At 45.4% G+C, this 13,323-nt stretch overlaps 1 protein-coding gene across 1 annotated transcript in view; it reads right to left on the reverse strand.

Annotated features, from left to right (window-relative positions):
* The window catches only part of ERCC6L2 (ERCC excision repair 6 like 2), a gene marked incomplete at its 5' end in the record, with an annotated part of 326,876 nt that overhangs the window by 120,978 nt on the left and 192,575 nt on the right, over positions 1-13,323 (reverse strand). The window contains one exon of the mRNA XM_082244915.1: positions 11,986-12,140. Coding sequence (XP_082101041.1) covers positions 11,986-12,140 — 155 coding nt within the window. The remainder of the gene's footprint in view (positions 1-11,985; positions 12,141-13,323) is intronic.

Below are 13,323 nucleotides of genomic sequence, written 5' to 3' on the forward strand. Positions count from 1 at the left end.
AATCGTGATTGATGGTATTACACACAGCAGAGCTGTGTTTTAAGCGCTCATTGTTTTCCCTCTGCATAAGTTTAGGGGATCAACAACTTTTGGTGAGTTTGTACCTCACAGGGGACATGAGTGGACACTTGGAGCTGAGTGGAATGAAGGGAAATTGCACAGAGCATGCACTACAGCCTTTTAGAGCATGCACTACAGCCTTTTAAAGAATAACTGCAAAACATTGTCTTGCACTTTTTCTTGCAAAATAGCACTTTATTTGGACTGTTTGTAATACTAAGTATTGCATATTTTGGCACTTTAATTTTGCACTATAGCACTTAAATTTAGATTGCTTATGGATTATTCATGCATTTTTATAAAGGTTTTTATATTGGATTTGGTGGGCTGGTAGGGTAAGCGCTGCTTGTTTCTTTTATACATATATATGCACATGGTGCATGATTTGCACCATTTAGGCAGCAGCTACTCAAGAGTTATACATTTTACATAGGAGTAGATATAAATGGATTTTTGTAAAATCTTACCGTAAAATCCTTTTCTCTTAGCTCATCGACAGACGTAGTCCTCGGTGATACACCACCTTCGGGTTATGTTACCTCCGCAGGAGCAGGACTAGACAGGAAATTAAAAAGCTCTGGCCACACCCTAGGGGCAGTCCCAGAGGGTATATCCTCTCTCTCTCTGCCTCAGCAAATCAGTTATGTGAAAAAGCAGTGCTTAGAGAATTTAACCCAACCCAACTCCAAAACAGAGGGGCGGGGACTACGTCTGTCGATGAGCTAAGAGAAAAGGATTTTACGGTAAGATTTTACAAAAATCCATTTTTCTCTAGCGCTCATCGACAGACGTAGTCCTCGGTGATACACCACCTTCGGGACGTCCCAGAGCAGTATCCCGACTGAGGGGTGGGAAAATGGAAATCAAATCCCAATCTAGAAGGCCCAACCGGTGCCAACTAGAAGTTTACAATGCTCATCCTTAATGATGAGACTCAACAAAAAAATTTTTCAAACAGAAAAAAACCCTCGAGGTAGACCACCGGTCTCCTCAAATTGCAGCCTGCAAAACCTTGCGGCCAAATGAGGCATCCGCCGATGCCGTTACATCAATTTTATAGAATTTTGTAAAGGTATGTACCGACGACCAGGTGGCCGCCTTACATACCTGGACCACTGACGCCTGATGGCGAAAGGCCCAGGAAGTACTGAGCGCTCGAGTGGAGTGCGCCCTAACAGGGAACGGAGGACTCTGACCCTTAATAGAATAAGCCTGTACCACCGTTTGTCTAATCCATTTGGCAATGGTCGCGGCAGATGCAGGCAAACCCTTTCTGGGGCCATCCGTGATCACAAAAAGTGAATCCGTCTTACGGAATGATTCCGTAGCTTTCAGGTATACCCTGATTGCCCGAACCACATCCAAGGAATGCAACGCATGTTCCCGATGATGCTTGGGCTGAGGACACAAGGAAGGTAGTACAATATCTTCATTCAGATGAAAATCTGAAACCACCTTAGGAAGAAAAGATGGCTTAGGATGAAGTACTACCTTATCCCTATGAATGACTAGGTATGGAGACTGGCATGATAATGCAGCCAGTTCTGACACCCTGCGAGCAGAAGTAATAGCCACCAAGAAGACCACCTTCTGGGATAAAGTAAGCAAGGGAATCTCCCTGATGTTTTCAAAGGGAGGTTTCTGTAGAACCGACAAAACCAAATTAAGATCCCAGGGCGGTAAGGGCGCGCGGACTGGAGGAGCCAGGTGCCGCACCCCCTGGATGAAATTCCGCACCAAGGATTTGGTAGCTAAAGGTTTCTGAAAGAAGATTGCTAATGCTGAAACTTGACCCTTGATGGTGCTCAAGGCTAGCTTCTGCTCAACCCCTTGTTGCAAAAAGGCCAATATTCGAGACACCGAATAGGTACGTGGAGGAAATCCTAAAGATTCGCACCACGCAATATAAGTCTTCCATGTGTGATAATAGACTTTGCTGGAAGTCGCTTTCCTTGCTTTAATAAGGGTAGGAATGACAGAAGTAGACAAACCTCTGTCCTTCAGTACTTGGGTCTCAATGGCCAGGCCATTAAAACCAGCGACTGTAAAGCACGAAGGTAAATAGGTCCTTGAGACTACAGACACTCCCTGAGACGAAGTTCCCACGGAACGTCTGCGATTAACCTGTCCAAGTCGGCCAGGCCGGCTTGAAGAGGCCAGCCTAGAATTTCTAGGACCACTGGCGCTGATTGGATCTGAACCAGGCGTCCCTAGAGGTATCTGGCCCCGACCATCCGAGAAAGTCTGGTCGTTTTCTGTTCCCACACATTTATCAGATACCTGATAGTTATCAGGCAAGGTGATCTTTTCTGGTTGAACCTCAGGGACCGAAGTCACCCGACTAGAGGCTACTTGGCCTATCTGGTCAATCAGATCCGATTCCTGTGAGGTATCGGGACTAATCTTAGGAAAAGGTAAAGGAAAAGATCTATACAGGGAACGGTAACTACCGCTTCCTGTACTTAAATGTTGGAAGGGAAGAATCGCACCGGTAGTAGTGGTTGATGCTCGATCTAATGTCCTGAATACCGGTGAAAACGTCCCCCCACCCTGAAATTGGGTGGGGGCGCACCTTCAGGCTGTGTACTCCTTTACTTCGGGTTTGGCTGGGTTGGTCCTCTGTTTGTCCGACCAGCCCTTCTTGAACCCTCCTGGAGGAGTCTTGCCTTTCCCGGAAGTACCAGCCGGGCGTCCTTTATGGGCGGTAAAGAAAGGTCCTCGCTTGTTGCGAGGTTCCTTAGCTTTTGCAGCCTGTGGCAAAAAAGTACTCTTGCCCCCGGTGGCATCCTTGATGATTTCATCTAGGTTGGCTCCAAATAGACGATTCCCCTGGAAAGGGAGATTGGTCAAAGTCTTTTTGGAACCTAGGTCAGCTGACCAGCATTTTAACCACAGCACACGTCTGAGGATCACTGCTAACTTAGATGCATGCCCTAACAAGGGAGTAGTGTCCAAGGCTGCGTCACAGATAAACCGTAGCCCTTGTATGATCTGTTCTATCAAATCAGATGTCTCCTGGGGAATATCTTTTCCCCTAAGATCTTGGCGTACCATTTTCGCCCATTCTGTAAGTGTCTGGGAAACTAGACCAATAACAATTACTGGTCTAAATGCTGACCCTATCAGAGAAAAGATAGTGCGGGACTCCGCTTCTATCTTTCGATCCACCGGATCCTTAAAGGACGAAGTGTCCTCCACTGGAATAACCGTGGCTTTATTCAGCCTGGAAATAGGCGGATCCACGACTGGTGGTACCGTCCATTTCTTAATGATGGATTCCTCAAACGGATAGCGTCTAGCAATACGCTTGGAAATAGTAAAGGTACGTTTAGAATGTTCCCATTCTCCTTTAATCTGATTTCCAAAACATTTAGGTACAGGAAAAGCCTTCGCCGTCTTGATGGGCTTATTAGTCCCAAAAGGCCTCTCTGTTTCAGTAGCCTCTGCCGGTAAAGCCTCAAGTTTCAAGGTTTCTTGCACTGCCACAACTAGTGCGTCCACCAATGCTTCTTCCTGAATAATAGCAGGAGAAGAAGCGTCCTCCTCACTGTCTGAGGGGGCTTTACCTGGGATAACAGCCCTTGCAGAGGAACCTGCAACTGCAGTGACCATCTCTGAATCAGAGTCAGAGGTGTCAGATGGTATAGGGGTAGGCGGGGGTCGCTTCCTTGACCCCCGTCCCTGACAGGCCGCCTCCACCCGAGCCACCATAGACTCCAAAATTGCTGTAAATGACTCTATACTCTGTACACCGGCGGGTCCCGAGGCCCCCTCGAGGGAAACAGGTGGGGGAATCTGTGTGGCAGGGTCCATAATAACTCCAGTTACTTCCTGGATGATATAATTCAAAGTAAAGAAAAAACTTTTTTTTTTTTTTTTTTTTTTTGACCCTCAGCGCCACAAAAACCCCTTAGTATTACCTGCTAGGGATCCCTATCGATCGAGAGAGAGAGAGATAGACCCCCAGGCTCACCACTTGATGTTCAGAGTTGAACTGCAACAGCTTACAGCGCTGTCTTAGACAAACAGGAAGTCTTTTGGCTGGCTGCCCAGGAAGAAAGGAGGCGGCTCCGCCCCTCTGTACGCCTTCCGGCGCCTCCCCCAAGCTCCACGAGGTGTGAATCACCTAAAACATGGCCGCCCCCATGCTGGAGACACGAGGCTACGCCAAAATGGCGGCTCGTGCGATCCAGCAAAAAAAATGGCGGCGGCCTGTGCTGACTAGCGGTGTGCTGCAGGCACACAACACTCTCTCTGCCTGGGGATCTGGCGTGTTTGGCGGTACCGGCCCTGGCGGACCGCATGGCCGTTCGGGAGGCCTGCTATTAGCTGGAGATCTGACTTGGAAGGCAGTCTACATGTCCATGGCTTCTGACTGGTAGGTAGCTTATACTTAACCCATAAGATTCCCAGAATGCCACAGATTACATCTTTAAAACATGTATACAATAGATTGTTAGCTCCCAAACCAAGCCTCCTGGCTTTTGCACACATAAAATCACACTCAAAGTAGGAGGATTTGTGACATGTTATAGGATAGAAAGAAACTCTTTCTTACCATACAGAGAGGGGCCCGCGTTCACCACAAAACCCGTCAGGGAAAACAGGGGGAACATACTACTCACCATACCGGAACCAGGCGGGCACCAACTCCTGACAGTACCCCTCTCCACCGGGGCGGGAGGGCTGTCGATCGATACAGACGCCGTGACTCATGGTCTTTGGCGTTTCAGCGAGACGTTTAACTCGCGGGTTCAGTCCTTTAATGGGACTTTGTCGCGGCCGACTCAGCGCGGAGCTATGGCCTGCACGCGCTCGTAGGCTGAACTGGGGTGACCACCGGATCTCAACATCCAGCCCGTCGCCCAGTTCAGCTTTCTTGCTTGAAGATCTCACAGGAACACTGGAGAAAAAAAGCTGTCCAAAAATCCTTTTAGAAAAAAATTTCTTGCCAGGACCTAAGATCCCAGCAAGGTATCTAGGTCCTTACTCCTAACTAGACAGAAAATAACTGATTTGCTGAGGCAGAGAGAGAGAGGATATACCCTCTGGGACTGCCCCTAGGGTGTGGCCAGAGCTTTTTAATTTCCTGTCTAGTCCTGCTCCTGCGGAGGTAACATAACCCGAAGGTGGTGTATCACCGAGGACTACGTCTGTCGATGAGCGCTAGAGAAATATATATATATATCTAAGCCACTGTGCAGGTTTTTTTTTACAACTTTTTTTTATAACTTAATACTTTCACAATGTAAACAGAAACTGTATATAAGGCAATAGTGGAAAAAAATAGACAAAGAATATCACTTGATATAGAAAATTGAGTTCATATCAAGCGCCATGGCTTAGTAAAGAGCGGTAGAACTGCAAGGGCAAGGAGGCAGGTTCGATGAGAGCCAATTTTTGTTTTTTTAAATGGATTAAAGGTCAAAGTAAGGAGAAGGAAGGAACTACAGTAAGAGGAGGAGAGTTAACCCCAATTCTAAAAAAAAGTTGGGACGCTGTGTAAAGTCTACAAAAAAACAGATTGCAATGATTTGTAAATCTCATAAACCTATATTTTACTTGAAAAATAGAAAATAGAAAAAATACAAATAGTTTAAAATGAGAAAAAGTGCAGTTTTAAACAAACTTTTTTAATTGCTGGCAGCAACGTGTCTGTAAAAAGTTGGGACAGGGCCTGTTTACCACAGTGTAAGATGCCCTCTTCTTTTAACAACACTCTGAGGAGACCAGTTGCTGGAGTTTTGGGAGAGCATTGTTGTCCCATTCGTGTCCGATATAGGATTCTAACTGCTCACTAGTCCTAGGTCTGGGACCACAGAATAGTTTTCCACTTTACAATAGACCAATTTAAACGAGAGTTGGCCCTGAGAAGACAGTAGCATTTCTGGATCAAGTTCAGATATTGCTTCCTCCTTTGCATGACAGATCTTTAGGTTGTATTTTTGGATGGCACTGTGAACGGAGTTCACAGACAGTGATATTTGTAAGTATTCTTGAGCCTGTGAATGATGTCCATCACAAAATCATCCCTGTTTTAATGCAGTGCTGTCTGAGGGCTGCAGGATCACAGGCATCCAATTGTGCATTTTGGCCTTGCCCCTTGCGCACAGAGATTTCTCCAGATTCGCAGAATCTTTTGAGGATATTATGTACCGTAGATGAGAATATATTTAAACTCTTATGTTGAGGAACATTATTCTGAAATTGTTCAACAATTTTCTTTATCGTATATCACGGGACACAGAGCTGGTAATAATATCTATTTGGGTTATACGTCAGCTATAGGTGAATTGACACTGGCAACCAATAGAGAGGAAGTTCCTCCTATATAACCCCTCCCATACAGGAAGAACATTATTTTTTTCGCCAGTGTCTTGAAGGTGGTAGTCATGGCTGTTAAAGCTCTCCAAGTTTTGTGTTGTCCCAGAAAAAGGAGCGATCTAATAGGATCCATTCAAATGGCTAAGCGCTAAAAGGATGGTACCTGAGCCTCAGCAGCTGAAGATCCGAGGTTCAGCATGTAATCTGGCCCTTTGTGCGCTGGACCCTGGGAAATGGAACCCTGGTTAAAAATTCTTACCCAAGGCGATTCCAGCAGGGTGCTTTACAGGTCCAAGGGAGTGGACCCCGTATAACAAGGGGATCCGGTCCTTGATGGTCATGGACGGAGCCCGCCGTGATGGGTGAACTTTGGGTCCTATTCAGGGTCCTGCGGCGGGACTGGTAAGTGTTCCTTTTCTGTTTGCAAGAGAAAGGAATAGCAAAAAAATTTTCTTAGCCGCAGTACTGTTTTTCCTGAGCGATCGTATGAAGGCGCCTGGTTCTTAGTATATTTACACTAGAAAAATTGACCTGCTGCTCCTTTAAACAGTGTAATGACACATGTACCAATAAAAAAAAGCAAAGAAAAAAGAGCGCTGCTGCAAGTGTGTTTAAATAATCAAATGATATATAAAGTGACTGTGTGCTGTATAACCTATTGTTAGTGAGGGTATTTTGACCTGCAGGTACACCTAAATGCAAAAGCTGCCCAGTATATCTGCCTAAAAGTTGATAAATTAATCGCACAAAACGAAATCATATAGTGCTTATATATAAATAATGTGACTTGTATTCACAGTAAATAAAAGTGCATTAAGAAAATATATAAAGGATGGGTCTGTGCAATAGTATTAAATGGACTGATCATATAAAGTGCATAAGCAAATAAAGTGCATCAAGTGCTGCCATAGAATAAATGAGTCCATGCAAAAATTAGATAATACCAGTGCCCCTTGTGCAAAGGTGCAGGTAAAATTAAATTACATCAAGTGCTGTCACAGATGGATGGGTCCGTGCATAAATTCAGCAATATGGGTGTCCCTTGTACAAATATCCACCTCGTGTTCTTATAGTGATTGTATGCGCTCACCAGATAAGAGCAGGTCACACAGACCTACTAGGCATTGACAATATCAATCAGCGATAATCTTTGCTTCTCTCCTTTGGGGATGGCTACTCCAGATCTCTCATGAGGTGGACGGATATAGACAGAAATCCATATATAGTGTAATATTGTCTTTATTACTATAAAAGTGAAAGTAAAATGGGGTGCTTACATATAAAAGTGCAATCCCGGCACAAGAAGAATGCCAAAGTTGTGTTGTACACTTGCTCCTAAGCAGGAAGATTCCCCTGTTCCTGGGTAGCATGGCAGCGGTAAGCGTGCATTCCACCGCTGGAGGAAGTGATGTCAGTGGCTCAGGAATGTCCAGGCAATACTCAGACCACAATGTCATCAGGAAGACTTCCTGATGACACGATTTGCGAAATGCCTTGTGGTCTGAGTATCGTCGGGACAGTCACGTAGGACCATGACTGCGCCTTTACGTCATTTCTGGCTCCCTGGTGGAACGCAGCTGGAACGCGGAAGGCGTTCCTGTTCCGGAGACCGAGATATTTATCCATGATTGCCCTGTTATCGTTTTATACATGTAGGTGCATTTGACTTCAATACATTTTTATCATCATTGAACGTACTTCACTATTGAGACCCTTCTTTCCCTCCGGGTACGTGGTGTGGGAGTCCATCCCCTGTTTTTTGCTATTGGAGGAGGAGTCGTTTTGGGAGCAATTGTAAGTCGGTGCTCATTCCATTACCTGGTGTCTGATGTCTTATTTATATCTGCTTGATTGACCCCCTATAACTGAAGGGGTCCACTCCATCTGGTAAGCCTGCACACACTCTGGGAGTCCTCGCTTTCTGGTGGAGGTTTATCAGCATTGTATTGAGTGTTTGTCACCGTTTAAATCCGGATATTCATTGTCACTTTATAGACTTTTTTTTATTTATGGACATTTTTGGATCAATTATTCACGGATTTATTTATTTATTTATGAACACTTTGATTAATCATTTTTACTGAAGAAGGTAAAATATTCCGGGGCTTAAGTGGTTAAGGGGAAACATGTAAATGTGTTGGAATGGCCTAGTCAAAGCCCAGACCTCAATCCAATAGACAATCTGTGGTCAGACTTAAAGATTGCTGTTCACAAGCGCAAACCATCCAACTTGAAGGAGCTGGAGCAGTTTTGCAAGGAGGAATGGGCAAAAATCCCAGTGGTAAGATGTGGCAAGCTCATAGAGACTTATCCAAAGCGACTTGGAGCGGTGATTGCTGCAAAAGGTGGCTCTACAAAGTATTGATTTTAGGGGGTTGAATAGTTATGCACATTGACTTTTTCTGTTATTTTGTCCTATTTGTTGTTTGCTTCACATTTAAAAAAAACCTCTTCAAAGTTGTGGGCATGTTCTGTAAATTAAATGATGCATATCCTCTAAAAATCCCTGTTAATTGCAGGTTGTTAGGCAACAAAACACGAAAGATGCCAAGGGGAGTGAATACTATTGCAAGGCACTGTGTAAATCTTCAGACTGAATAATAGAAGCTAGAGCAGTGGGTCACTTTCTGTTTACCCTAGAGCAGGGGTGGGGAACCTTTTTCTGCCAAGGGCCATTTGGATATTTATAACATCATTCGGGGCTGTACAAAATTATCAACCTAAAAATTAGCCTGGTATGGGTACTGCTGGCTTAGGCTGGTACTGCTGTGGGTACCTCTGTGGGTACTGCTGGCTCAGGCTGCTACTGCTGGAAGGCACTGCTGTGGTTAGTGCTGGTTCAGGCTGGTACTGCTGTGGGTACTGCCATGGTAACTGCTGGCTCAGGCTGGTACTGCTAGGTGGTAATGCTGTGGGTACTGCTGGCTCAGGATGTACTGCTAGGTGGTAATGCTCTGGGTACTGCTGGCTCAGGATGGTACTACTGGGTGGTAATGCTCTGGGTACTGCTGGGTGGTAATGCTCTGGGTACTGCTGGCTAAGGCTGGTACTGCTGGGTGGTAATGCTCTGGGTACTGCTGGCTCAGGCTGGTACTTCTAGGTGGTAATGCTCTGGGTACTGCTTTGGGTACTGCTGTGTGTGCCGCTGTGTGCGCTTCTGGCTTACCAGAGAAGAGCAGTGTTGTGCTAGATGAAGCCGATGCTTCCTGTCTTCCTGTCTCAGGCTGTCTCTTCACAGGCAGGCGGAGTGCCTTCGATATCACTCTGCCTGTGACTGACACTGTCAGGACGGAGCCAGAACTATAAAGGAAACATTGGCTCCGTTCTGACAGCTCTGCTGGCATACGGCTCAGCGGCACGGGGGGGGGGGGTTGCTGCGGCCGCAATGATTTTGCGGGCTGCAGGTTCCCCACCCCTGCCCTAGAGGAATCCAATTTGAGGTCTGCAATGTCGTTAAGATCACTGAATAAATTATACAGTCTTTGGGAAAATTACTTAGTTTCCCTAATACATTACTATTGTTTTTGGTGCGTATTGGGGGCATATATATTGGCTATCACCAGAGGGGTGTCATTGAAAGTTGTTGATAGGATGAGGTATCTGCCCGCCAGGTCCACCTCAAACCAGATGTACTTGGAGGGCAACTGAATCTTTTACAGCTATCACACTTTTGTTTTTTGATCAGCATCAGCGAAAAATAGATGTAGGAATCTTTTATAGTAGCACTTAGGCATCTTGTGTTGAGCAAAATGCGTCTCTTGTAAACACACTATGTCTGACTTTTGGGAGATCGCCTCTTTCCATAATCAAGATCTTTTAAAGGGGCTTTTAAGCCCTTTAGCATTAAAAGTTGTGAAGGTTAGGGCCATAGTAGATCACGGTTGGTAGCGTGTGCAATGGCCAAAGAAGGACCACTGCCAACAGTGGCTTAGTTATAGGTCCGGATATCGGACACTCGCTCCTAATGAGTCAGTGGTATGCGAACAATAAGAAACAACAAAACTTGGTAACAGGTACACTCTATATGTAGTCTGAAAGTAGCAATAACAATAAAACAAAAAATAAAAAACTAAGGAGAGAACAAATTGGTGTGCTTGGCACACAAACTACTCGGGTATGTCAGAACAATCAAAAAGCCACACTCTTTGGGTGTCATTAGTAGTGAAAGAAGAACAAGGATATACTACCCCCTTACAACATTAGAGTATGTAAACTGGATGCATGTGAAGGTCTTAAATGGCAGTCTATAGACCTGCAGCGCTCCGCGGCTCCGAGATGCACGGTGGCGGTTTAGATCCAGCAGTGGCCGCTTGGGTGGGTTGTAATTATTTCCCAGTTATGTAGTCGCTTCATGCATTCCTTCGGGGACATGATGGGAACTATTTGGTTTTGGAAGGTCACAAGTAATTTAGTTGGCAATCCCCAGGAATATTGCGCTCTCTGAGGACTGAAGTGACCTGTGCAAACTCCTTGCGTCTCTGCGATGTTGTAGCCGACAGGTCTTGAAATAGTGAGATATTAGCGTATGGTGCTTGGAGCATGCCCGCATCTGAGGAGTCTAACTTTTATGTGAAAAAAATGTACGCAAGCCAATACATCACGGGGGATTGTGTCCGGCGGATGCTTTAGTTTCCTGATCCTGTGTGCCCTATCAATCAGGATGTCTCGGGGAGTAAGATCTGGAAGTAATTTGAGGAACAACCGGTGAAGATATGATATCAGCTATTTATTTTTTAATGTTTCCGGAATGCCTCCGAGTTTGATGTAGTTGTGCCAGGAGCGATCTTCTAAATTGGCGACTTTAAGCTGCAGTTTGTGGATCTCTTCTGCATGTATATCGTGGGCATCTAGCTTTTTATTGTGGGCCACAGCAACTTTTCTCAGTTGTCCCTCAACATGTTCAGTTAATCGTGAGGCATGATAATCATGAGGCAGGGAAAGCAGCTAGTGCCTCATGATTATCAGTGTCCCTGTCAGGCAGTGAGCCCAAGATAGCGACTCCATGAATCTTTTTAGCCGATGGAGGCTTGTTATGGGACTGTATGGGTGACACGGCAGCCCTCCTACCTCTGTCAGCTGTATGCCCTGGTGCGGATGGGGATGCGGGGGAGGATTCCTCCATGTCTGATAGATGTTGTGCATGTGCAGCAGTCGGCTCCAGCGGAGTGTGTGGGCGGGAGGCTTCTCCGACACCATGCCGGTCTGCTGTACATGTCGGCTACATAAAGAAATCCGTTAGACAGCGTGGTCCCTTAGCCATCTGCTTCCCCTGGGTCATTGCCAGCCTATTCCCATGGATTTCATACTCTGCTAGGGGGTGCTTTTAGCGGGTGTATTCGCTCTTTGTCACTGTTTACACCCAAACGAGCGAGGAGGAGAGGGATTAAGCTGCCATCTCTCTCAGTGGCTAGGAAACGCCCCTGTTTTTTGTTTTTTTAATCTTCCCCAACTGGACATTAATATTTGATGGGCAGCTAGAAAGGGCCCTCATGTGTCAATACAACAAACCATCAATTCATTAGCTCATATATCAGTAACTCAATATTAAAAAAGTATAAACAAATGAAAAAAAATATTAGGAGTTTTAAATAGTCTCCTCACCTCAGGAACGTCAGAAGCAATATTGGCAGGAAGTTGGGAGAACTGTTTCAATTCAAATACGTCTCGCACTGCCCAGCGACTCATGTGATTCTCGGCTTTGCTTGAACCAACCACATTTTGATTTGAATGAATATAAACAACTTCAGCCACACCATCTATGAAGGAAAAAGGTCATACATATTCACACACATTCAGTAACTAGCATTGGGAGAAAGTTTACAAAATCCCTATAAGATGCTTCTGTTGAATGATTGTAAAGAAAAAATTAATTGCTGTACAGTAAGATGAAAATGGTAAAAAAATGATTTTTTAATACAGACTTACCTGTAAAATCCATTTCTTGAAGTACATCATGGGATACAGAGCCATAAATCATAACATATGGGTTATATAGCCACCTTTAGGGGGAAGGACACTGGCTACCAATCAGAAAGGATGCCCTCCTATATAACCCCTCCCATACAGGAAGTACCTCAGTTTTGCAGCAAGCAATAAAGACCCCATAGAAGAGAGGAGGGACCTCTGTGTCCCGTAATGTACTTCAAGAAATGGATTTTACAGGTAAGTATGTACATCACGGGACACAGTGCCATAAATAACATATGGGATGTCCCAAAGAAATGCATCTGAGGGGAGGGGCAGACACCAAAAAATACCGCCATCTGACCCTAAAAAGGATTACAACGATGCCTGCAGAACACTGCGCCCAAATGTCGATTCCTCCTGGGTCCCAACATCCACTCGATAGAAACAAGTGAACGCATGCACCGACGACCAAGTTGCGGCCTTGCAAATCTGAGCTATAGAGGCTTGATGGCAATGTGCCCGAGAGGCACCTACTCCTCTGGTAGAATCTGCCTTTACAGGAAAAGGTGGAACCGTCCCTACTAAACCATATGCCTGGGTAATAACCTGGCAAATCCAATAAGAAATCATAGACTTGGATGCTGCAAACCCCTTTCTGGGCCCTTCTGGCAGCACAAACAAGCTCTCGGTCTTACGAATCCAAGCCGATTTCTCGAAGTAAAACTTAAGTGCACGCACTGCACATCAAGAGAATGCAATACCTTTTCCTCCTCTGAGTGAGGATCTGTAAAAAAGGAAGGTAGTATAATCTCCTGATTCTCGGCCATGCTGGAGCTACCAGAATTACTGGTTTCCCCTCTAGCTGGATCCTGCGCAACAGACGTGGTTTTAGCTGTACCACAGGAAAGGCATATATCAGGGAATACTCCTACCAACTGCGAGTGGATCCCTGATCCTGGACGCAAATCTCTTCAACTTGTTTTTGAACCTGGATGCCAAAAGATCTACGTCTGGGACCCCCCAGCGTTGGCA

The sequence above is a fragment of the Pelophylax lessonae genome (assembly GCF_965119305.1).
Source record: "Pelophylax lessonae genome assembly, chromosome: 1".
In the NCBI taxonomy this organism is placed as follows: domain Eukaryota; kingdom Metazoa; phylum Chordata; class Amphibia; order Anura; family Ranidae; genus Pelophylax; species Pelophylax lessonae.